The sequence below is a fragment of the Equus przewalskii genome, chromosome 26 (assembly GCF_037783145.1).
Source record: "Equus przewalskii isolate Varuska chromosome 26, EquPr2, whole genome shotgun sequence".
NCBI lineage: Eukaryota > Metazoa > Chordata > Mammalia > Perissodactyla > Equidae > Equus > Equus przewalskii.
Window position 1 is genome coordinate 17,573,551 of NC_091856.1, and position 25,315 is coordinate 17,598,865.

The following is a 25,315-nucleotide window of genomic DNA, read 5'->3' on the forward strand; positions in this document are numbered from 1 at the left end:
TATACAATGATCTTTTTTTTTCTTTTCAAGAAGATTAGCCCTGAGCTAACATCTGCTGCCAATCCTCCCCTTTTCAGTGAGGAAGACTGGCCCTGAACTAGCATCCATGCCTGCCTTCCTCTACTTTATGTGAGATGCCTACCACAGCGTGGCTTGGCAAGCAGTGCCGTGTCTGCACCCAGGATCCGAACAGGTGAACTTAACTACTGCGCCACCTGGCCGGCCCCAGAATGATTTTGTTTTTATGAACTTGGAGAGACCTTGTGTGATGCTGATGTTTTATAAGATTGTTTCCATCCAACAGAAAAACTTGGCCTAGCCGTGAGCATCAGGCCAGCCTGTGATAACATATAAGCCTAGCTATGAGCGTCAAGCCAGTTCCAGGATAGGAGTGGCTGCTTTTTTCTTTCTCAAATGGGTGGCAATGCCTCCTTTGTAGGCCTCAGGCAGTCAGCTTCTTTCTGTGACCCCAGGTGAGGGAGAGGAGCTGTCTTCAAATTCGTTCTCACTCAGCCCCTGCTTCTCAGAGGTATGCATTTTCAGCTGCATCCCCACCTGGCCGTTGTGACGCTTGCCTCCAACCCTGCACGAGTGACCCAGGTCTGTACTCAGAAGCCAGAGGACAGTGCTACTCTGGCCTGTTTACCCACATCATTCCCATCTGTTCGGTTTCTTTCTTTTCTTCTGGAAAGAACCTCTCTGTCTTTGATCTACAAACCTCTTCACTCCTTGCTGTTGAGCGTTCTTAACATTTCACGCCTCATTTGCTTAAAATGTCTGGATTTGGAGGGTAGGATTCAGTGTGAGCTCAAGCTGCCGTCTTGACCTGGGAACAGCTGAGGGTCTTTTTGTGCCTCCCACTGGGCTGCAGTTTCCTGACCTGTGGTACAACCCAGCCATTTTCACCATCAATGTGGCCCTCCTTGCATTGATTGCTACGGTAGTTAATGTTCTCAGCTATCTCAAGGAAATGCTGGGCTGTGCCCTTCTGGATATCAGCTGTTCTGACCCTTAAATGCCAACATTTTTAAATGAAAGACTCTAATATGACAGATTGATTTTCTGCATAGCCTTTTGTCATATTTCAGCAAACCAGACCCATTGCTTCAGTCAGGAGTCATAAGCCTGAAGCTAACTTATCTTCTGATCTGGAGGTGGGGTAAGATATGGGGAGCATCAGACGCCTAGAAAGCCTTCTCTCCATAACCTTATGTCCATGGTGACTGAGTCATTCTTTTTGCATGACAACCCCCACCCATGTCTTGCTCTGCCCCAACACCCGTGTGTAAATTTTACACTGTCAGGAAAAGATGATAAGTAGAGGAAGATCTTTTATTTTCCTTTCTCCAAAGACTGCAAGCTCCATAAAGAAGAAGTTAATTACATTTAGGCTGCTTGATGCCTCCTGACTGTACCAAGTACAGATTGCTGAGGACAGGTATTGCTCACATGTCATGGAATCTCACTGAATATGTTCACAGTGGGTAACAGCAGTGGTTGAAGGAGGTTTCCCAAGAGCGTGAAAGGACACGGGCCATCTCATAGGGTGGATGACACAGAGAAGCTGGGATGTGGAGGCATGCTCTGAAACATGTCCAGGTGGTATCAGCCTCAGCGGGATCTGTCTCTCAGTAACTCATTGAAAAAGAGAATTGCAGGATGGGCCAAATTATAGGGCGAGTCTTATAGTTTGTCTCAGCAGCTCACTAAGAAATAGGCAAATCAAAGGGCAAGCAGCCCTCACAGGGACAGAGAATTACTGTGGAGGAGGGAGAATCCTGAAACTCAGGGAAGATTCTGAGAAGCTAGAGGAGGGTTATGGGTACAGGGCCAAGGAAGCCCCCTCATTCGCTTGCTGTCTGCCCCACATCTCTCACACACACAAAGACAAGTCACATGACTGCAAGGCTAATCATTTATTGATCAGGTAGAGGAAGGTCTCAGCATGGTCGAGTTCTGGGCATGGCAGAGAGAGTGGGAAATTTGGGAAAAACCTTGATTCTTGGTGAGTTGAGGAGTCTTCCTAGACAATTAGGGAAGATCCTGAAGATGCAGAGATAATGCCTTCACATGCGATAGTGATGGAAATCAGGTCACAGAACTTGTCACAAGATGTCATGGGGATCATGGAGGGAAGATTCTGGAGCCCAGGTGAGGAAGTGTTCACTCTCACTCAGCTACATAAGCCGATGAGAAAGAAAACACAGAAATCTGTTAAGCACATCTTGGATTGAATAGAAGACAAAGAGAATTTATATTACGGAGAAAGATGGTGAAGAAATTGATATCAACCTGCGTTACCAAATTGATATCTCTGCTATTTGACAGAATAGTGGGAGGGAGGACATGGCATAAGTGACATTTTTTCCTACTGCTGATCCCATCTTACCCTTCCCTTGACTGAGTCTATGAAACAAAGAATGGAAGCAATGAAGGAACCAGGGCTCATTTCTGTCATTTTTGGTAAATTGCAAAATAATGTCCAAAGCCATAGCTACCTTTGATTATGTGCTGACTTTGTGCAAGCTATAGTGGCTAAGAATTTCACATAAGTTGTTTGGATGAAGCCCCACAATAAATCTGAGGCAGGAAACAGATGAGGAAACTCAGAGTCTATTTTCCAAGTCAGAAGACAACTGGAAGGTTAGACGACTCTATTCCCAGATTAGAAGTTAAGGCCGTGCAGAGATCAAAGGAAGACATTTTTGCCATAAATTTGAGGATGAGATGGCCTTCTGGACTTGGAAGACGGACCACAAATACAGAATGTATTTGAGTGTTATACTCACATGCTATTACTCCTTTCCCACTTAAAACATTGTCTCTCTTTTTTTTGGGGGGGGGGGGGGCGTTGAGGAAGATTGGCCCTGTGCTAAAGAATGTACCAAACTTCCTCTATTTTGTTGTATGTGGGATGCCACCACAGCATGGCTTGATGAGCAGTGTGTAAGTCTGTGCCCGGGATCTGAACCCACCAACCTTGAGCCACTGAAACAGAGTGTGTGAACTTAACCACTATGCCACCAAGCAGGCCCCAAAACTTTAAGTCTTAATGATTTTTAGCACGTTATCAATCATTGAGCCCTTTTCACCAGCATTATTATCCACACAGTAAATCTGTAAGTAGACATCATAGTTTCCCTTTTAATTGCTTAGATCATTTGCTCAAAAGCTCATGGTAGGAGTGGGTCCTGAACCCGGGTCCTCCAAATCCAAATTGCAAGCTCTCTCCACAAGCTGCCTTTCCAAATTTTTTTGTTGTAATCTTTAGACATAAACCCCTAATGCTTTTGGAAGGCACTGATCCCTGGGCCACCCCCTTTCCACCAGAGATTACCCACCTCTAAGCCTGGCTCACTCCACTCCCTCGGATCTGGAAACAGCGATCTGTAGAGGCAGAGCAGAGCACATTCAAACCAACTGCAGTTTATTTCCCAGAGAGAAACCAAATGATTCTCCAGGTTAGGACAAAGGGGACTGATTGGAGGTATCACCTTCTGTTGGATTTCTCCTTTCAGTAACATGGGAATTTAGGAAGAGAAAACCAGAGATAGCTGAACTTACCAATTTTGGTCAGGTCAATTATGTTTTCCTTAACAATTCCTCGTTTTTGGGCAATTTCCACAAACTCGTTCTTGAGTTCTGGACTCACATCTGGTTCTCGGGCTGTAGGAAGAGTGACAGTAACTACTGTGTCCTGTATATTTGTCACTGAGGCTCATGAAGGGCGTGGGGCTCCAGGTGGATGGGAAGATGGATGACACTGACTGAGTGCTTGGGCAGAGTCTTGGGGATGGGATATAACCTGTCTTGAATTTGACATCTTTAGAATCTCCTTCTGGCATGATGAGAGATTTCATCATCTTCCCAACACCAAGCCTGAGGGGTTACGAAAGCTGAGCATCTGTCTTCAGAGGAGGAGAGCCTCCCAGGATAAGATTGGGAGGACCCCTGTGTCTCCAGGCTTCCTTCCTTCCCCTCTCTCCCCACCCCAAGGTGAGTGCCAGTGTGAATACCATAGAACTCCAACACTTGGTATGGTCTGTCCTTGTTGAAATTCGCAAGATAAACAATAATATAGGTAGAATCACCAAATTCACTTATGCGAAATACATTGTATCCATCATCTGTGGAGGAAAAAGAACACAGCTCAGAACTTCTTTGGTCCATGAGAAGCAAGTAAAACACTTATTCTCTCCCACTAACCAAATTCAAGCGCATATCCTGGAAGAGATAGACAGTGATAGCTAATGCCTTCCATTTGCATCTCCCTGGGCTTCATGAGGTGACTTCTAAGGGATACTGGCAGGTTGACTACTATGGTTGAAAACTTCAGCTGCAGTGGTAACTGACCCTGTGTCATGCTCTCTGAGACTCACCTACTTCTCTTGGCCATCTCTGCCAACTGTGCATCTCTGTCCTCTCTATAAGCCCCTCTGGCATTATATACCCAGTGTGATCTCCTGAGCAGTGTGCTATGGCAAGAGCCACCAGATGTCATCAGAAAGTGGGCAGGGAATGAGCAGCTGTCCTGCCAATTTACTTATTTTTTTTGTTGCCAATTTTCTTTTGTTGCAGGAGGTACATATGAACAGATTGCTTTCTTTATCTGATGGTATTATGTGCAAGGTATCAGCTTTTATGCACAAGGATCTCCAAATTCAGGATACTAGCTATTAGGTGGCCTCCATTACATTGACTAAATAGGCACTGATCAGTAATTAAGCAAGATCTTGAAGATATTGGAGTTTAGTTGCAGTTGGAAGCAGAGTAGAGGAAGACATGTTTTGTATACTTACAGTTAACACTATATACACCATCCTCTTCTGTTTTGTCAGCAACCGCAGAAAATTCAGTACACTCTCCATTTACCCTGTAAAATGCAATGAGCTGATGCCCAGGAGACACTGGTGTGGCAGGTCCCTCACACTCTACCCATAACTTGAGTTTCTTATTCCACTTAACTGTTTAACATTTTTTTGTGCAGTTTTCAAAGAACTTTATTTTCATTATTTCACTCTATTTGATATTTTGAGAATGACTCAACTACTCCTACCCCTGTTACCCTACCATTACGTCCCACTATTACTGTTATTACAGCTACTTGTCTTGATAACTGGCTGAGTGCTCACCAAGTGCCAGCCTCTCAGATAAATAAACATTACCTCACTTGGTCCTCACAGAAAACCAAGAAAAAGAATCATTATCATCCTCTTTTATCCAAGGGAAATTTGGGGTGGAAAGAGATGAGTTTTCTGGGTCACACAACCAATAAGAGATAGATTCAAGAGCTAGACAGGCTGTTTATTACAAACCCTATGCTCTTAATCTATGCAATTGGGCCACACTATTGATGATTCTAATACCCCCCTACTCCTTACCTCCTCTAATCTCATATAAATTTATTCTTGTAACCAATTCTTATTGCTGAATCTAGAAAAGCCCCAGGTTCATCGAGCCCTAGATCAGTGCCAGATGAAGGACTCTGATTTTGGATACGGACCCAGAATGTAGGTGTACATACGTGTGTGTGTGTGTGTGTGTGTGTATAGAGGTCCAAAACCATAGTCAGGCTTTGCTTTTTCCTCTCCCAAGTAAAAAAGGCCACACTTACTTTGTTTGAAATTTAAAGTACAGAGAAGAGTTGTCCAAGGCATAGATGAGTTCTACAAAAATTCTCATGCTGCCATTTTCTTCTACCTTTTCCTCAAGGTCTGAGGCCACGAAAATGGAATACCACTCTCCTGAAATCTGCAATAAATAAATAAAATGACTGGGTAAGCAAAGAGGAGAGGGGATCCCACATGAACACTGGTCCTCTTGAATTCAGTGCTGTGGGCCAGGACTCATAATGGTGATGTGAAGATGGAATTAGAACTAAGGTCAGTTGACACCACATCTAGGGCTCTTTCCACTGCCCCTCCAGGGAGAATGGAGGTCCCCAAGTGTTGTCATTCTTTAACATGGTACAATTACTCTTAGTTCAAGGTCTACAACCACTCCTTTTGTCTAATATGTCGAGCAACTCCTGCCCTCTGGCAGGGCCACCTTGCTTCAGAATCCTCCGAACTGCCCCCCACAGTCAGAAGTCACTCTGCTCTACCGACTCTACCTTTGAAATATCGAAGTTTCTTATCGCAACATCATTGTTTTCTTCCTGTTGGGCACAGACAAGAATCAGCCCCAGACACAGCAACAGCAGCTTCATCCTGGCCGGGGACAGCACTGACTCCTCTATAGTCACCGGGAGTGAGTCTTTCCCTGATCGTGGCTCCACTCCCCAGCTCCTCTCTATATCCATTCTGGGTCCAGATTTTTGTCCCTGGGGCACCATCTTTCCTCCTCCCACTCTGTGAAGTGTTCTGTCATTCGCTGATGTGAGGCCAAACATTGTTCCTGTCCTTTTGAAATCTGGCAGTATCATATCTTTCAGATCTACTTGGTGACTTTCAATTTCTCACAACACATACTCAAGAAAAATATTGGATGCAGTAAAGGGCTGCCTTTTGGAAGCAGATTTAATCGTGGATCTGGCTTGCAATCAGAAAGCCAATGATGTGTGGCAAGAATGGAGTGTAACTGGGAAACGGAATGTGTGGGGAATCTGTGTTCCACCGCTCACATCATGTACAGAATTAGGTGAGTTACTCCACTTTTACTAGCCTCAGAAACAAAGAAACTGTCTGTACCAAAGATGATATCTTTGGTAGATATCACAAAGTGTTAAAACAGTGTTGATTAAAATAGCGTTGAATAAACTAATGTCTTTAAAGTATGGTGTCTGATATTCAGTACATTTTAACTCCTTTTCCATATTCTCTGAACTCAACCCCTGCAGCCTTTCCTTTCCCCACAATGAATGAACAACTGTTTAATCACTATGTGTACCTCACTATACCCTAGGCCCCTAAGAGAAACGGCTAAATACAAGATGTCATCCCTTCCTTCAAGCAACTTTCAATGAAGGTGGAGAAATGCTTCATATCCTCCATAAAAACTTAATTCTACAAGCATATGAAATAATCCACCTGAGTGGGACCAAGACCAGATCACTGTAGGTCAGAAAGGGGGTGATGCTAGGGAGGTGGCGTCATGTAGAAAGTGCTTAAGAACACAGGCTGTGGAGTCATGTAGACCTGGGCTTCATTCCTATCTCCGCCGTTTTGAAGCCGTGAGGACCGATTTAGCCTCTCTGAGTCTTCACTTCCTCTTAATGGGGGAAGATCCGCCTATAGATTGCTGTAGGGATTCAATGGGATGATGTGCGTAGAACCCTCAGCATGGTGTCTGGCACACACTGAGCTGGTGGGATGAGAGAATTGTTACTGGAGAAGGTGGGAGTTGGGGAAGGTCTTGAAAGTTCTGGAGGGTATCGAGATATGGAGAGTGTGTGGGAAGAGGATTCCGGGTGAGAGGAATCCTATGAGTTAGGCTCCCATGCTCCCAGCTGAGGCTTATTAAAAGCTATGGCTTATTTCTGCCTTGTGCTACTGGCCCACTCCTGCACCCCCTACAACAGAAGGTAGCTAGTGTCAGGGGAGGAGCTGTGCACAAGGCAGTGACCATAGGAGCTGTGGCATTCTATCTGTGGCCTGCTCTAAAAAGTCATCCCAGGCCCTGGGTGCTCATTCCTACTTCATACTCAACCTGTATCTAATCACTGGTATCTTGAGGCCTATAGATCTTTAGCCATCATGGGCTGGCTGTAGGTTTTCCTGCCCCTGAGATGGAGCAACTGAGCTTGATAAATGGTGGCAAAGACTGTGTACTTTATTCCCTCCATTTGATTCTCTCTGGGAATAGATGGCAGCCTATGGGCAACTAGACTTGCAAAATGAATGCTGCTCTCCCTGGGCTATGATGCTGAGGGGAAAGTCAGCTACCAATGCTGCACACATCACCTCTACCCATCCCACCACCACGGCTAACTGGGCAGTCTTAGATCATAGCACCATATTGTAACTCTCTGCTTCTAGTGGAGATATTTCCTTGTTCACCCCTGTACCTACCACAGCACTTGATACGTAGGATCACCTTTGGAATGATCGTACACTAAATCCTCTCTTGAAAGCACTAGGGATTCTTGTTAGTAGAAGGAACCTTATAGAAAATCCTGTTGTAAATAGAAATGTTACTCTTGGCTAGTGACCTCCTAACATATATTACTGGGTCACAGGAGTAGAAAGAGAGCATAGAACTGAAGGCTATGGTCAGAATCCTATGTTATGAATGATCTTATCTAGTAAGATCTGAGTTGACCATTCCTCACTCTGATTATTCACTTCCATTTCAAATCTACCACATTTTCGATGGTCACTGTGAACGTTGCCAGGACAGCCTGTAAGCACTGTGACAGTAAGGTCAAGCCTGCAAAAGTACCCAAGAAGTGTGAGGTGGTCCAGTGAGAGACATGATGGAAGAAAACCCAGGCAAAAATAAAAGCTGAACGAGTATTAAATCAATCAGTAGTGACGTTTAGTTTTACAATAGGATTCCTGTAAATAATACTCTTGTAGTCTCTGTAAATATTTGTGGTAGAATCTGTGGATTAATGATCTGAAAACACTCTCACAACTTGTAGACGATCGATAAATACCATAGGTGAATGAATTATCCACTTTTATATTGGGGAGGATGGGAAGAGGTAGAGATGTGGAAAGATGACACAAAAACAAAACAAAACAAAACAAAAAGTAACCACTGATCTTATCATCTCCCAGATGATGGTGCAAGTACGTGGAAAAAGGATTCAATGTATGAAAGTTCACTTGGCCACCCATCGATGGGGAAAAGGTCTATTGTGTAATGCAAGATATCCAAGTACAGCGTTTGACTGTAGAGTAATTTTGCCTGTGGTGTAGTATGTTGCTTTAGGAGATGATGCCACTGAGGGATTTTTGAAAAATAATGATTCAACCTGATTCAGCTACCATAATTAAATGCCGACTCCACACGTGGCCTGTACCATGCAATTTTAGGGCTAAAGAAATAAGAAAGATAGGGCTGTGCCCTCAAGAAACTACTGCCTACTGTCAGGATGACTTGAAAACAATCTAATTGTAAGGTAGAAAGTAAAAAAAAAATTATATAGGAAACCAGAGAAGCCAATAATAACGAAGAAGAGGAATAAAAGGAGAGAAAAATAAAACGTGATTTGATTCAATTACAGACTGACCACCCAATTCCAGGTATGGAGCCAGTATTTTTTCCCTCCAGATGAGCAGAACTTTACTTACAGAACGCAAGTTGTAATCGACTCTAATAGACTCTGGTCCAGTGGAGAGGGAAAGAGAGTGTCCTCTGGGAAGTAAAGGTTTTGAGGAGAAAGGGGTGAGAGTTGAGTTGTTCTGCCAGCCTATGGGCCCCAAGAGAATGGACTCCTTCCTTTCTGTAAGGGGACAAACAGCACTTCTGATGAGCCAGTCTCAGTCAGAACAACAGTCACACTTGGACCGAGTGCACACCCTGTCCTCTGGTGAAACCCTAGAGAATCAGACTTCAGATCTTCTCGTTTATGGAACCAACTGAGTATCATCTTGATTCTTGTTAAGAGTAGCTGGTCATTCCAGGACCAAGCTGTCCAGGCCCCAAATATCTACCAGTCTTTCTAGAATAGAGAGCTAATATTCAATCACCTTCCCACATTTGAAAAGTGTCACTGACACTTGAATCCAAACTGCTATAATACAGTCAAGTTGCATCAGCTACTTTTACATATAAGGCCCTTAAGTCTTCAACAAACTTAGAAACAATCTGGCAATCAAAGAAAAAAGGTCTTGTTCAAAGTGATGTTTGTTCAAGTAAGAGATTGTGCCAGAATCCACTTACCAAGGCAAATAGTTATAATGGAGATGCATTTTGCAATAGTACAAATGTCATCAGTCAGGGAACACATTGGTAAAAATAATTTTTGATCTCAGAATTAGAGTCAGAACTCAGTGAGTATTAGACAAGTGCTGTACAAATGTTATTTCATTTAACCCATTGTCCTGTTTTACAGAGGTATGAACTAAGGCTCAGAGAAGTTTAAACTTATCAAGATCACCCAGCCACTAAGTGGGAGAACCCGTATTTGAACCCAAGACTGTCTGATCCCAGAGCCCTTACTCTTATCGACTCCACTATACAAGTCAAGGCTTGATGTTTCTGACATGAAGGGCAGATGGAACAGGGACAAGTAGTGCTTTAGACCCTCAGAGTTGTCTAGCTGGTAGGTGCTACTGAAGAAGCTGCATGTAGATTTCCCCAAAATGTGGCCCTATGGGTGTAACTGCAAGAGTCTGGTCAAGTGAGTGGCAAGTAAAAACTGTCTCTTGGTCAACAAATATTTGATGGCCGAGTGGATGGATGGATGACCTGGGGAGTATTGCTCTTCTAATAAGGAAGTAGGAGATGCTTCCATACCAAAAAGCATAACTATTCCCTTCCCTTCGTGACTTCCAAGTACCTGGTCAACAACCACGTTAAGACTTCCTCACCCACCACCAAATATAGGGCATTTTATAAGTGACCCAAGAGAAGGGTGACAGTCTGCCAGGTAGTTGAGAAAGGCCTGGACTAAACCATGAGTCATTGTATGGGGAAGGGGCTGATGGAGTTCATATATGACCAGATAACAGTCTATTTATAACCAGGCAACTTGATTGAAACTAACTGGCTGACTGGAAATGGACTTAGTGACCTTGTCTTCAGTGACACTTGATTAATTGGAAAATTCACTCATTGAGAAAGCCAGTGGGAACATTCAAACTGTGTTATAGAATATCAAGGCATAGTCAGTGCCAAGAAGAAGAACAAGAAACACAAGCTTGTTTGGTTCATGTGCCAGAGTGGAAGGACACCTTGGTCCCCAGCCTCCAGGATGAGTGTGCATATTGCTGGTACTGGCTCAAATCCAGGTCTAAAATATCAACTCTCTTCACTGACGAAAGGTTCCTTGGAGCTAACAACATGGATCTGTGTCAGCTGGGTTCTCCGGAAAGCAGGTGCCAAGACAGATTTAGGAGAGTAAAAGGTTTATTGAGGAGTAGCACTTGGGAAAGGAAAAAGGCAGGAAGCAGGATTAGGGAAGGGGAGTCACCAGACCATGAGGTCTCTGATCTGACAAAGTCTCCCTCAGCCCAGCGGGGATCCCTGGAGCATGTTAGAGGAGCCCCGTGTTAGACAGAAATGGATAGGCACTTGTGCCGCAGTCTTGCTCAGTCATTGGCTGCAGTCACCCCTAGAAGACCTGCACTTCATCTCAAGAGTTGAGGCAAATCTGAATGAGTTAACAGCGGAGGATGCCAGCTAACCACACTCCTCACAGCTGGGCATGAGTCCTTTCCTGCAGGCAGAATCTGAGCAATACATCTCTGTGTCTGACACACCATCCGAATACCCAGAAATAGGTGGTCTCCTCAAAACAGGTCCAGAGTTCTCTCCCCACATGGGTTATGGGCAGGGATGGAAGCAGAATCTTTTCCCTGTTTTCTAGTTTGAAATTTCTATCACAACATGAGGTTTCCCTGTAGGTAAGAAAACCAAGAATTCTGGTGATTGTTGTCTCCAGATCCACTCAGTAAAATTCAGCAAGTACTTACATACATGTGGCCCCAGGTTACCCAGAAGGCCATCTAGGACTGCCTCAGTAGGACATCATTTAGCACTGATTTATTCCAGTGCCACTGATGCCACCAGGCTTAGGGAGGGGGAAGACAGTTTGGGCAGTAGGAATAATAATCATGTCTTGGGTCCTGGACTCTGGGGGAAAGGGCTAAGGAGCCCCAAAGATAAAAATCATCCATGTTACAATTTTGCCATAGGCTAGACCTAATTTGAAAACTAAGAAAATCTGCTTCATACCATCAATGTGGGAGTTTGATGAAATTATTTAAGCAAAGAGCTTGGCACAGTGCCTGGGACATAGTAAGTAGTCAATTAATGGAAGTTAATCATATTCCTTTATTTTGATCAACTTATTCATTCCACAGATAGTCATCACTGGCTCACTATCCAAGCACTGAGTGCACATCGTTGATCAAAATAGCTCCGACCCCTGTCCTCACTGGGATTCTAAAGTGGCCTGTTTCCATTTAATCTTCACTTTCTGCATCCCACAAGGTCAAGAGAATGACACGAGGAAAAAGACCAAACTAGGTGCCTCTCCTTTAATTGTAGCCTCTACAAAACCCCTAATTCCTTCCTTTCATGCTGCAGTCCCTGCTGGAAAGCCCTCCCTTCTCTGCCTGTTCAAATATTGCCTTTCCTCCAAGGCCCAGCCCAAGAATCTCTGTCCTTTGATTCTCCCAGAGCTCACCCTCTCATCCTTTGTGTGTTCCCACAGCCCCTAGAGCTTTACTGTCACCACACAGCAGGCAGCCACCTAGTGGGTCATGCTAATGTCAAAATACAATTCTCAACGAGTTAAAGACACATAGCTCTCACGCAACTATGTAGTGAGAATGTGTCAAACATCTAACCAACTCCTTATTGAGGGAGGCAGCTGGTTCAATGACAGCTGGTTCAAAGGAGAATATGAAAAACTGACGTATATATTGTCAATAAAAGAAAAATTGCTGGAATAAAATTGATAAGATAGACACAAAGTGGTTAATGTCCTACAGGGCAGTAAATCACAACCTTTGTGGTTACCTTCTCAATTGGATAGAGATCATTTCTACACTTACCAGACAAAAATACCTTGCGCCTTCTCAGTTATTTATTAATTAATCCCTAACTTCACAGAGTCTGGTCTCTAAACAACAGTGAATAGTAAGTTAATTATTTTCACATTTGCCGGGAGGACTAGAAGACCCTAGGAAGGCTTATTAGATAGTACTCTTGTGTACTTTGAAAGGAGACATGGTCATCTTTTTACCTTTTTGCAAATTTTGGATAATTTTTTAAAACCCTAGTTTCTATGGTTGCACATACATTGGAAAGGCATTGGTGACTTTGGAGTCAGAAAAACCTTGGTTTGAATTCTGACTCCACACAACCTCTATGAGCCTCAGTTTCCCCAAAGAGTTGTTGCCAAGAGAGTACAAAAAGTTTTTAAAAATGCTAGAATGCAATAGGTTCCCAATAAATATTAGAGCTTTCCTTCTCTTTCTCTCCTCTTGTGAAGATAAAGACCATGTTCTGTATTTCTTATCTACTCCCCCACCTGAGCCACTCACCCTGGCCAGGTTCTAATGAAATGCCTGAGCACTGTGTAGAAGGTTTTCAATAAATCCTCTCTGATGGTTTTATGTGTGTCTTGTCTGTGACTTAGGTAAGTTCCTTCCCATCTCTGGGCCTCAATTTACCCATTGATGGAAATGAGAAGATTCAGTGGTTCTTAACTATGGCAACACTAGTCCTGGGCAGGTTTTGGAAATGGGGTTGGGGGGTTGCAGCATTCTTGGTTTTTACAGTGACTGGAGAGTATTGACATTTAGTGTCCAGCATCCGGGGATGATCACCCTTCTGCAGTGCCCGGGCCAGTCCCCCACAAGGTGGCACTGTTTCATCCAACACATCAACAGCGCCCCCAGTGGGAAACACTGAAGGATCTCTACAGGGCTTCGCCAATTTCACCTCTGACAACAAATTCCTGCTGGCCTAGCAGTTAAAGTTTGGTGCTCTCTCCGCTTTGATGGCCTGGGTTCAGTTGCGGATGCAGAACCACACCATTTATCTGTTAGTAGCCATGCTGTGGAGGCAGCTCACATAGAAGAACCAGAAGAATTTACAACTGTGCACAACTATGTACTGGGGCTTTGGGTGGGGAAGAGGGAGATTGGCAACGGATGTTAACTTAGGGTGAATCTTCCCGTGCAAAAATTTAAAAAATTGAATCTCTGCTCCCCAGTCCAGATTTCACCATTCATTTCCACCAAACTGCTGCTTTGAAAAAAAAAATCTCCACTGTCTTCCCATCACTCCTAGAAATCCATCTGAACTGTTTCTGGTGTTGACGTCTCCAAGCCCCACCTCACGTCCTAGCCTGCTCCCTCTTTCACTGGCCTTTTTGATGTTCCCTGAGCATGTCCAGCTTGTTTCCATCCCACCACCTTTGCAGTTGCTGTTCCCTCTATCTCAAACACGGTTCTCCTACATCTGTGCAAGCCTTGTTCTCCACAAAGCCACTGTCGAGCCCTGCTTTGTTTTACTCCATAGCACACAGTCCTGCAATTTTATGATGTATTTGTTTCATTTGTTTGCTTATTGTCTGTCTCTCTGAATCGAATATAAACTCCTTGAGGACTGGAGAGATTGTGTCTGGTTTTTCCCTGGCAGAAAGCAGGAGCTAACTGGACACATGACAAATAAAGAATAGAGGAATGTAAGACATTGGCTATGTGGATGTCAAAAATCCTGCTTTGGATGTTTCATGTCAGAGTGTTTTGTTTTGAATTTCCAAGAACAAGCCAAAAGCAGTGAGGGAATAAAACGAGAGCTACTCCCGTTGTGATTCTGGATATATGTAAGTGACCTAATCACACCAGTGACAAAATAAGTCACTTCAGGGCACTGGCTGGTCATTGGTTATATTTTTACAAATCTTTTAGCTTCCTCTCAACTGAACATCTTACCAACATTTCTCAAAAGAGTAGAACAGCCAGTCAAAGATCTCGGAAAATTGCACATAGAAAATAATCAGTAAATATTCTTAATACACTCTCCCCCAAGGGGTACAAACTGGACAATTTCTGCGCTTCCAGTCTTTTCTCTTCTCCAGATGGGAAGCATCACATCCACCTCACCCAGTGTGTGTTGTGGAGAAAGAAGTGTTACAGACATGAGGTGCTCACGATTCCTCTAGTTTTCCTGTTTTACTCGCTGCATGGACTGTCTTTTCCGAGCCTCAGTTTCCTGGTGTCCATGTGGGATTGGGATCCTTACATCACGCCCCTTGTGCCCTTCTGTGGGTGTGGTCAAGGCTGTTGTTGGTCAGCAGGGCCAGGAGTCGGAAAGCAGAGCCAAACAGGGCCGGTGAGGGTAGGGAGATCAGGGACAAGCTGGAGTCTGCCGGGCACCTCTGCATGTCTCTGTCCATCCCCACATCTCACTACAGTGACCTTCAGAGAGTAATGGCCACTGCTTTACTTCTGCCTTCCAAACTTCATCCAAGGTCCTCTCTTGGCCAATTCTAACTGGAACTGTACATGGAAAATGGTGCTGGGAAATATAGTTCCCAGTTTAGCCAAGTTGACAGAACACAAGCCACCTATGTAGTCAAGACCAGTCTTAGGAGGTGAGACCAGAAGGACGAGAATGTGCCGACCACACGAAGCTTCTAGGCAAGAGCATTCAGACCAAGGGAACCGTGTGTACAAAGGCTTAGCTTATGTGAAGAATAGGAAACAGCAGGGTGGGCTGGATCATAGGGAGAGAGGGGGAGGATGGTGTGAAACAAAGCTAAGCTATAAATAGGGAATGGCCAGATCATTGTGGGCTCCATATGGCAAGGGGTTTGGATTTTATCTGAAGTGCAAGTCATTGAAGGGTTTTAAGAAGGGAAGTGACATGAGCAGATTTGAGTTGTCAGAAAGTCACACTGGCTGCTATGAGCTGGATGGCTTGTGGTGGGGCGAGAGAGGAGGCAGTCGAGAACACCCTGCACATAGATATTTGTGTGTGCACGTGGGTTTCTGTAATCCAGATGCCTGAAAGGCGGTCTCAGACAAGAAGTAAGCATGTTTTACCTTAGGTATGTGTGCAACTTGCTTCAGTATCACCTCGTTGAAGAACCTTCTATGACCCTGCCGTCTAGCTATGCCGACCCCTGTTCTTACTTCATGGCACCTATTTATTTTCTTCTTAGCACAGAAATGATGTATAAGATCTTGCTTTTATTTACTTTTGTATCATCTGTCTTTCCCATGTAGACAGGACCCTGTCTCATTCCCCGTTATACTCATGCCTAGGACAGTGCCTGGCACAGTAGACAGACAGTGAGTGAAGATTTATTGAATAGATAATTGCTCTCCAAAATGCATGAATAAGTTCATACTTTCAGCAACATTACATGAAAATCTGGTTTTCTGAATTCCTCAACCAAAAAGGATGTGACTATTCTTATTAAGGGGGAGGGAGTAACCTTAAATGATATTTTGCTATTTTCTTGTGTATTTACATTTTTAAATTAAAACTACAATGAAATATTTCCACATACTAACCAGAATGGCAAAAAGCAAAAAAACAAAAAACCTGACAACACCAAATATTAGAAGAATGTGTAACAACCAGAACTCTCACACAAGCTTGATGGAATGTACACTGATACAACGGATTTATATGCTGGTAAATGAAAAAATCCAAAAGCAAGGACCATCACACTTAAATTTGAGAACACTGGAGAAAAAGAAAAGAGCCTAAGAGTTACAAAGAAAAAATAAGTCACATACAGCATCAGAATGGCATTCTTAACAGAAACCCTGGAAGCTAGAAAATGGTGGAGAGATATCATCAAAACTCTAAGAGATAATGATTTTTAAACTGGAGTTCTACATCCAGCCAAGATAGCAATCAAGTGTGGGAGCAGAATAAAGACAGTTTCACTTATGAAGAGTTGAACAATTTTACTTCCTTGTATCCTTTATCAGGAAGTTTCTGGAGGAAGAGATTCATAAAATGAGGAAGGAAACAAAGCAAAAGAAAGATGTGGAAATGGGATGATACGTAAGAGAGAAGCAAAGGGAACTCCTAGGATGATGAGAAGGAAGGTTCCAAGAGAAAGCAGGAAAGTTGGCACAAGAGGAGACGGGGAAGAGCCCCAGGAATGTGGCTCCAGGTTTAAAAGAAGAAGGAGAAGTGGGAGAAGGGAAAAAAAAAGAGAAAGGGGAGGAAGAAAAGAAATAACTAAAAGGCAGCTTACACATTTAATCAGTAAGGGAGAGGTACATAAAGAAAATAAAACTATAAAGCAATAAGCAACGCTAAGGAAAGTAAAATGTTTTAAGAAAAGATATGTAATAACATTATACTATTAAGTTCCAGTGTAAATCATATTAAAAAGGGACCAAATGATGGAAAGATTTCAGTGTCACATGTGCATTCCCAAGCCACAGGTCGTGGGAAGTGTGCATGCCCAGCCGATGCTCATGTTCTTCACGCACGTGGGTGCACTGGAGGTGGCCCTGGACAAGCTGCAGTCTCTGGGGACGCCCTCTTGTGAGTGTCCACTGGTGGCACAAAGCCCACAGTCCCACAGTGCACCTGGCTCTCTGGTAGCTGACTCTCCCCCAGGGCGGCCCTGCACTAGGCCATCAACGTGCTCCACGCTCAGCTCAGGCTGCAGGCTCGGGGCACCAGGCCCGCGGATCCTGATTCCTAGGCCACAGTGGTCAATCAGTAAACTGACAAATTAGTTGCATAGGGCTGGGCGTGTGCATGTGCTTCTGAGCTAGTTTCCTGAGAGTGCCACTTGTGCAGTCACACAGAGCCCAGGGCTCGAAAGGACCCTTGCTTGGTTTAATACTTTGCTGTCGTCATCTTGAAATTCTTAATAACTTTATTTGTAAACTTATATTTCGGAAGACAAATCTGATGGGACAACGGAGCATGTGCACGAGCACAGGATGTCCACGCCATATGTGTGTTTGCCATTCCTTGCCGTCCCATTTGCACAGAACATTCACAATGTCCCATGAACACAGAATTGCAGTGAACCCACAATGTGCAGGAATGCAGTGAGTCTCAAAAAAGGCCAGTGTGTTACACCTACAACTGAATAAATGGGGGTGCTCACAGCACCAAGAGGCCGTGCTTTCTGTGTGAACCGGAAACTAACTTCTAACTCAGAAAGAAGGCAATGGCGTTGTAAGAAACACAGACGATCAAGGAGCCGGGTCACATCCTCTCTCACTAGAGTGACTTCCCTGCAAGTACTTGTGCTGAAAATTACGACAAAGAAGGAAAGGAAAAGACAGAGCAACACGTAGTTCCCTTTCCTCTCAGGCCTTATCTACCCATCAGGAAGCTGGAGGGAGAGTGTTGGTAGAACGTGCCAATGCAAGAAGTGAAATGAAAAGTGAGTTAGTTTTGTGCAGCATCTCTACTGTTCTGGTAAACTAAATACACAGGCACATGTGAATTACCAAACACAACTTTAATTCTGGTCGTTGTACAGATGGGGTAACTGCTGTTATATTGCATTTAAAGCTGGCATTGCACAATATAAAAATGAAAGGTAAAATTCGTGCTAATAATGTAAATTTTCCTTTAAGTAGAATGGCATTAAGTAGAAAAGAAAAAACAGCAAGAAGACCACAGGATGGAAAATCACATATTTTTTTTACCTTTCAGGGCACTTTTTTCCTGCTTTTTGAACAAAGATTCCTGCATTTTCATTTTGCACTGGGCCCCACAAATTGTGCAGCCAGGCCTGCTTCTTAGATCCAGTCCGTTGGTCACTTTTCATTAGTGTATTTTTAGTTCCTTCCCCCTCCCTCTTTTGTCTTCGTTAGGTTAACTAGTGTCAGTGTAATTGTTTTTAATTTTTTTCAAAAAATGAGAATTTTGATTTATATATTAGTTCTACTGCCTTTCTGTCCTATATGTCACTAATATCTGCTTTTATCAATTTTATTTCCTTTCCTCTTTCTTTTGTTATTTACCATGATGTTGTTATGGGCTTTTTGAGTGGGGAATTTAATTAATTTCTTTATTTTCTCCCATTCTAAGTGACATGCCCTAGAGTTTAAATGCTGACTCCTTCATCCACTGCCAGGCCAGCGAAGCCTCTGTTCATCCCACAAATCAACAGTTGCAGCAAAGGGCCTTGGAAAGTTGCAGTTGAGGCTGGTGGGTGCTAGGGAGTGAGGGAGTGAGTAAGCAGTCAGGCTTGAGGCCACTGTCAGCTTCTAGTGCTACGGGATTCCTGGTCTAACTACTTCTCCACATGACTTCCATAGTGAGATCAACCACCCACTTGCGCTTCTCTGTCCCTCTTTCCCCACTGGGCCCTCATCTAGCCCTGGCAGCAGGCTAAAGAGGCAGTCAGGAAACCTATGCACGCTTGGCAAAGAAAAATTAGAGGCCCTGAATCTATGGACAGCTAATTCTTGACAAGGTAGCTAAGAACATACAATGGAGAAAGGAAAGTTTCTTCAATAAATGGTACTGGGAAAACTGGACAGCCACATGCAAAAGAATGAAAGTAGACCATTATCTTACACCATACACAAAAATTAACTCAAAATGGATTAAAGACTTGAATGTAACACCTGAAATCACAAAACTTATAGAAGAAAATATAGGCAGTACACTCTTCAACATCGGTGTTAGCAGCATATTTTCAAGTAACCATGTCTCATCTGGCAAGGGAAACAATAGAAAAATTAAACAAATGGGACTACATTGAACTAAAAAGCTTCTGCACAGCAAAGGAAACCATCAACACAGTGAAAAGACAACCTAACAACTGGGAGAAGATATTTGCAAGCCATGTATCTGATAAGGGGTTAATATCCAAAATATATAAAGAACTCATACATCTCAACAACAGAGAAACAAATAGCTCAATTAAAAGATGGACCAAAGATCTGAACAGACATTTTCCCAAAGAATATATACAGATGGCCAACAGGCACATGAAAAGATGTTCAACGTCACTAACCATTAGGGAAATGCAGACAAAAACTACAATGAAATATCCTCTTACCTCTGTCAGAATGGCTATAATTAACAAGACAAGAAATAGCAAGTGTTGGAGAGGATGTAGAGAAAAGATAACTCTCATAGACTGCTGGTGGACATGTAAACTGGTGCAGCCACTATGGCAAACAGGATGGTGATTCCTCAAAAAATTAAGAATAGAACTACCATATGATCCAGCTGTCCCACTGCTGGGTATTTATCCAAAGAACATGAATACATAACGATATAAGCACTCCTATGTTCATTGCAGCATTATTCACAATAGCCAAAACTTGGAAACAACCTAAGTGCCCATCAAGGGATGAATGGATAAAGAAGATGTAGTGTATAGACACAATGAAATACTACTCAGCCATAAAAAAGATGAAATCTCACCATTTGCCACAACGTGGATGGACCTTGAGGCTATTATGCCAAGTCAAATCAGTCACATGGAGAAAGTCAAATACCACATGATCTCACTCATAACTAGAAGAGAAAAACAACACCAGCACCACCAAACAAACACGGAGATACAGAGATTAGATTGGTGGTTACCAGAGGGGAAGCGGGGAGAAGCAGGGATGAAAGGGGTGACAGGGCACAGGTGTACAGTGATGGATGGTAATTAGTCTTTGGGTGGAGAACATGATGTAGTCTACACAGAAATCAACATATAACGATGTACATCTGATGTGTATATAATGTTATAAACCAATGTTACCTCAATTAAAAAAAAAAGACAAAAAAAAAAAAAGAAAGTGGAGACCATGAAAAGAAAGTGAAGGGGCGACCATGCCCAAACAAAGGGAGAGGAAAGGACAAACCTGACTCCACAAGAGCAGGAGGCTGGGAGTGCACTGCAGAGGGCCTAGGCCCCTGTTGCGCTCTTGGAGTGTAGTGGCGGCGCTGTGTGTGTCTGTGTGTTCGTGCACACAATATCCTCTGTCTCTTGCAGGGAGAGTGAGTGCCTCTAAAGCTGAGCACTTAGCTGCGGGCTTGCGGGAAGGTGACATTGGGCTGGATACCTATGAGATGAAGGCATCCAGGGCTTGACACAGGTGCCCACCGGAGCTACGATGGGGCAGCTAGCGTCAGGGTCAAAGAAGAAATCACAAGAAAATTATAATATTCTGGTCAGTTAAAGGAAAATGAAGATACACTATACCAAAATTCTGGGGATACAGCTAATGCAGTGTTTAGAAGAAAACCTGTGGTTTTAAACACTTTATTTTTATGAAGAAAGAAAAGTCTAAAATCAATGACCTAAAGCTTCACCCTGTGAGGCTGGTAGAAGAAAAGCAACGTCAACTCAGAATAAATAGAGGAGGCGGGTGCCACCACCACGGCCTCCACGGCTCCCTACCTTTGACCCAGGGCTCAGGGGTCCTTGTAGAGCCTTATCTCAGACCACCTCTCACTTCCTCCGAAGTGGATGACCCAGTGCACTGATACAGACCTTCACTGCTATTGTTCAGAAATCCTTTCTCTTCCTAGCTAAAAACACAGCTAGCGATGAAGATAAAGAACAGGTGAGAATACTTGTTTGTGTATAATTATATGAACAAGGATATTTTTAGCATTAGTATTTCTACAGATGTTCTTTTTTCTTCTTGCAAGGGACCCTCCCTGAAGAGCAAGACATTCTTTGGCAACACTTGGGGAAATAGAAGTTCTTAAAAAGTTTCATTACTCCCACTACTCCTTCTACCATAATCTCATTTTACAAATCCTAATATTGGCCAAACACACTGTCTCTACTCCTCTCCTTCACCCTTGATGGGAGGAAGCCGTAGGGCGTCATGGTGTCTTCATTAATCACAGAGAAGGCGTTCATCTGTGTGGTGATGCAGAAGCGAAGCTTGGCATGTGTGAGGAGCATACCTGTCTTACATAAACCTGGAGAAGAGTTACCGTGAACACAGGTTTATTTTAAAGGAATAAGTTTTAGGAAAGAGGATACAGAAACTGATTATCTTCAAACCGTACTTACTTGTGTTTCCATGTGCCTCCAGGAATTCCTGTTTGATCACTGGCCTAGCCTAACTTTACATTCCATGTTCTAACCTATAGACAATCCTAGCCAGGGTTTCTGACCTCAAGATTTGCCTCATCTCTTATGGCTGGAAGTTGTCTCCTCCATCCCCCTCCAGAGCCTGAATCGCCTCTGTGGCATCCCTCCCAAAGTCTACACCTGAATAGTGAGTAAGTAGGAATTCATTTTCTCTCAGGCAGGCCTCTTCTCCGGTTTGCAATATGCAGTAGTGATCCACCACCATAGGTACCTCCAACCTCTCATGCCCAGAGTGGGGATGAGTAGTGCCCTTTGGTCCTGCTGTGGGTCACCATTCACTCCCCTTGTTCAGCTTTCCTTTGTGTTTGGTCTGCTTTCCACATCTCTTCTCCTTGCCTTTGCTTAAGGTACTACTTGTACCTGATTCTCTTTGAATTCTCTGTTGAAGAGTCCTCTGAAAAATGCTATAGGCTTCTTGCTGGTTTCAAGCAAGTGAGGCTGTAGGGGGAGGAGGGATGCTTCCTAGGTTCACTCCTATAGGAGCACCTTTTCCTGGGGGGTGTTAGCTGCTTCTCACTCCCTGACCTACAGGCAGAGCGAAGAGGTCTGTTTCCTTACACTCAGAAGTGACGTGATGGAGGGTCATGAAAAGATAATTTTAAGAAGGATAATTTAAAATATTCCTGTGACATGTGCTTGCTCCATCTTAGCATGACTAGGTTGGCCTGTCCATGTCAAATCACTCTGAAACCCAATGTGGTAGAAGTTTCTGTCATCAAATTGCAACAACTTGAGAAAACCATTTCTGGAAGGAAACTCCTTCTGATTCTTCTTATCACAGGGCATCTTGTACAGGGACATATGAGTATATGTGACAACCAAAAACATCTCTATACATTGCCAAATCACCTGGGGGCCAAAATTGTCCCCACTCGAGACCACTGCTATAACAGAAACTAAACACTTCCTAGGCCTTGCAGGAGTGGTGTGTTTTCCATGTAGAAACTTAGAATCAGAGCCTGGAATTCCTCTCAGACAGCTGGAGGACATGAAAAAACCCCATCAAGTCTGCCCATTCTACCTCTGCAGGCCCATGAGAATGGATGCTGAGAACCCCCAGGCCATCATGATGGTTGTGAAGCAGCCCTTCTTCCACAAGGCTCACAGAAGGGCTGGACTGGCAGGAAGGGAATGGAAAGGGAGGAGGTGGAGTCAACAGACTTGAGCAGCCAAGGCTTCTGGCTGAGATGGAGGCAAACAGCTCAGAATCCAGCAGAATGACCTAGGCAGAGTGCCCAGCAGGCCTTCCCAAGGTAGTGAGCATGAAGCCCTGGTGAGATCAGCACCGTGGACAGCTCCCAGCAAGGGTGGGTCTCAGGGACAAGATTGAATCCAATGAGTCCTTTCAAGCATAGGATCTGCTCATTCCTTCCACCAGGAATTGTCTGTTCCTTAATGGCAATGTTAAATATACATGTTACTAAGGTAACTTTCACCACAACACTATGAGATTACTACTATAATCCTAATGTTATAGATCTGGAAGCATGCCCAGAGGTTCCCTTGCCCAGCATTACACAGCTAGAAAACTGCAGGCATTACAGTTGGACTGAGGATACTGGCTTCAAAGTCTGCTCTTTTCTCAATGCCTCCAACAGGCAAAGTTTAAGCATCACACCCTCTATAAGGAACTTCCAGAAACTCTATCTCCAGTGGAACCGACCACTCCTCACTCTGCCCCCACCCCCTGCCACCATACCTTATACACACTTCACACCATCACAGCATCTACAACACTTTATTGCCCTTGTTTCCACATCTTCCCCTGCTGAACTATACATGTCCTTAAGGTCACGTCACATATCTTCAGTGAGTAACATGGTGTCTGACACACATTAGACGCTTAATAAATGCTGTTCAATAAATAGATTCAGAGGAGTTACATGAATCAATCATGGGGACAGCCCTCCATGATCAGATCCATTATAGGCAGATCAGCAAGAAAAGAGTTACCTAATTCCTGATCCTGAATCCTTTTCTTATAGTCTTAAAGAATGGCTCTCCAGGGCACTTGGACAGGTCTCCAATTCATTCAACTGGAAGACCCCAATGTTTGTATATTTTATCCTCATCGTAGATACGTTTTTCCTTTCTCTGAGTTTGTGATGGGATTTCTCCCCAGAAACAATCCTGAATATGGAAAACTTAGTACAGCGTGTGATTCTGTCGAGCTTCCAAATGCCTCAATAAATGAATACTTTTACAAAATTAAGTCTCACTAAAATGTTATATGAGAAAGTCAAGAATAAAACGATGGGGAAAGTTCAGAAAACGGGAAGTTCTGTGCTCAGTGTTTCAGAAAATTGTGTCTGGAGACCTCAGCTCTTGCCAAGTTCCCCCTGGGCAGCCAGGGCCGAGAAAAGCCAGCTTTTTCTCACTAGTTCTGCCGCCCCCAGGTGATGGTGAAGCCTAGGCCACCTCCCCTGTACAGCCGGACCTGCGGCAAACCAAGCCTGGCTTCTCACCCTGGAAGCCCAGCCACATCACCTGGACCCAGAATGCGGCCATTTCCTGCATCCGTTTAGGCACCAGTTGATCCCGTGGCAACTTGGGCGCCCTCTTCTGGCGCGGGCGAGTGGCGAACGAAGCTAGCGCTCACGGTTTAGCCGCGGCTGCCCAACCCCTCATGGTCATCTCACGGAACCAGGGAAATTCTCAAGGCCCCGGTCTCTGTTGATGCCCCCTGGGGATGCTCTGTGGCAGCCCTGCACGTTCTCTTACCTGGATGTGTCTTTGGGCCATGACTTCGAAAGCAAGGAAATCCTCATGTCTTTGAGATATCTGGAAAAGCTCTCTTCTAAGTCGTGCTGTAATGTCAGGACCAATTTCAAGTTTCATGAGAAAAACAGGGGATATCCAAATCCAGAAGACACAAGGCACTTGTTTCCACCATCTGGCTGATTTTTGACCTGCTCGACAGAGGACTACAGAGCTGCCTGGGATTAGCCCCTTCTGGATAAATTACTCTCCAGCTTTGATCACAATAAGAAACAACTGGAACAGACGATGATGGTAGAAAATCTTCAGGTGTGTACCTGTATTGGAATCGTCCAGAGGAACTTCCAAGAACTCAGCAGCTGTGTGAAGCAGAAGTAACAAAGTTAATGTGCCTTGAAGATGTCAGAGGGAAAATTGACGTGTTTTTCACTCATTTAACCACTCCTCTAAGAAAAATCAGGAAATAAAGAAGAAAGTGGACCTCATAACACTCAATTTTATTAATGTACGCTGAGAACAAGAAGGCAACCTGTCCTTATATTTCTGCATCAGCTCTAAGATCCCAGAAACCAAAATCATGCTTGTATATCTTCCATTTCCAAAAAAGAAAGTTTAGAGAGAAGAACATCATTTATATTTCTTAATTAACTTTAGCATTTACATTTACCATTTACTTTTTCAGATTTCCAGGGAGTATTTGCCATTTCCACAATTTGACATATAATTTTTTGTGGAAAACTTCCTTCGGTGTGCTATTGTTACAGACTTCTGTCAGTGTAGGTCAAGTTCACGGCTGTAACAGATAAATACAAAAATATTATTTGCTTGAACATCATACAAACCTATCTTAGCTTCATATAACACCCAAACATAGGCTTTCAAAGATCAAATGACTCTGCTTGTTGCTCTTCTTCCAAC

The 25,315-nt window shown here is 43.7% G+C and overlaps 1 protein-coding gene across 1 annotated transcript; it reads right to left on the bottom strand.

Moving 5' to 3' along the window:
• Positions 1 to 1,901: 1,901 nt before the first annotated feature.
• On the bottom strand, positions 1,902 to 6,377 carry LOC103546844 (major allergen Equ c 1-like). The gene is made up of 7 exons (XM_008513730.2): positions 6,113 to 6,377; positions 5,615 to 5,751; positions 4,800 to 4,873; positions 4,017 to 4,127; positions 3,565 to 3,666; positions 3,342 to 3,387; positions 1,902 to 2,177 (listed from the first exon to the last, which is right to left on the bottom strand). Exons 1-6 carry the CDS (start codon positions 6,332 to 6,334, stop codon positions 3,344 to 3,346), a joined length of 690 nt encoding a protein of 229 aa, XP_008511952.2. The 5' UTR covers positions 6,335 to 6,377; the 3' UTR covers positions 1,902 to 2,177; positions 3,342 to 3,343.
• Between the last annotated feature and the right edge of the window lie 18,938 nt (positions 6,378 to 25,315).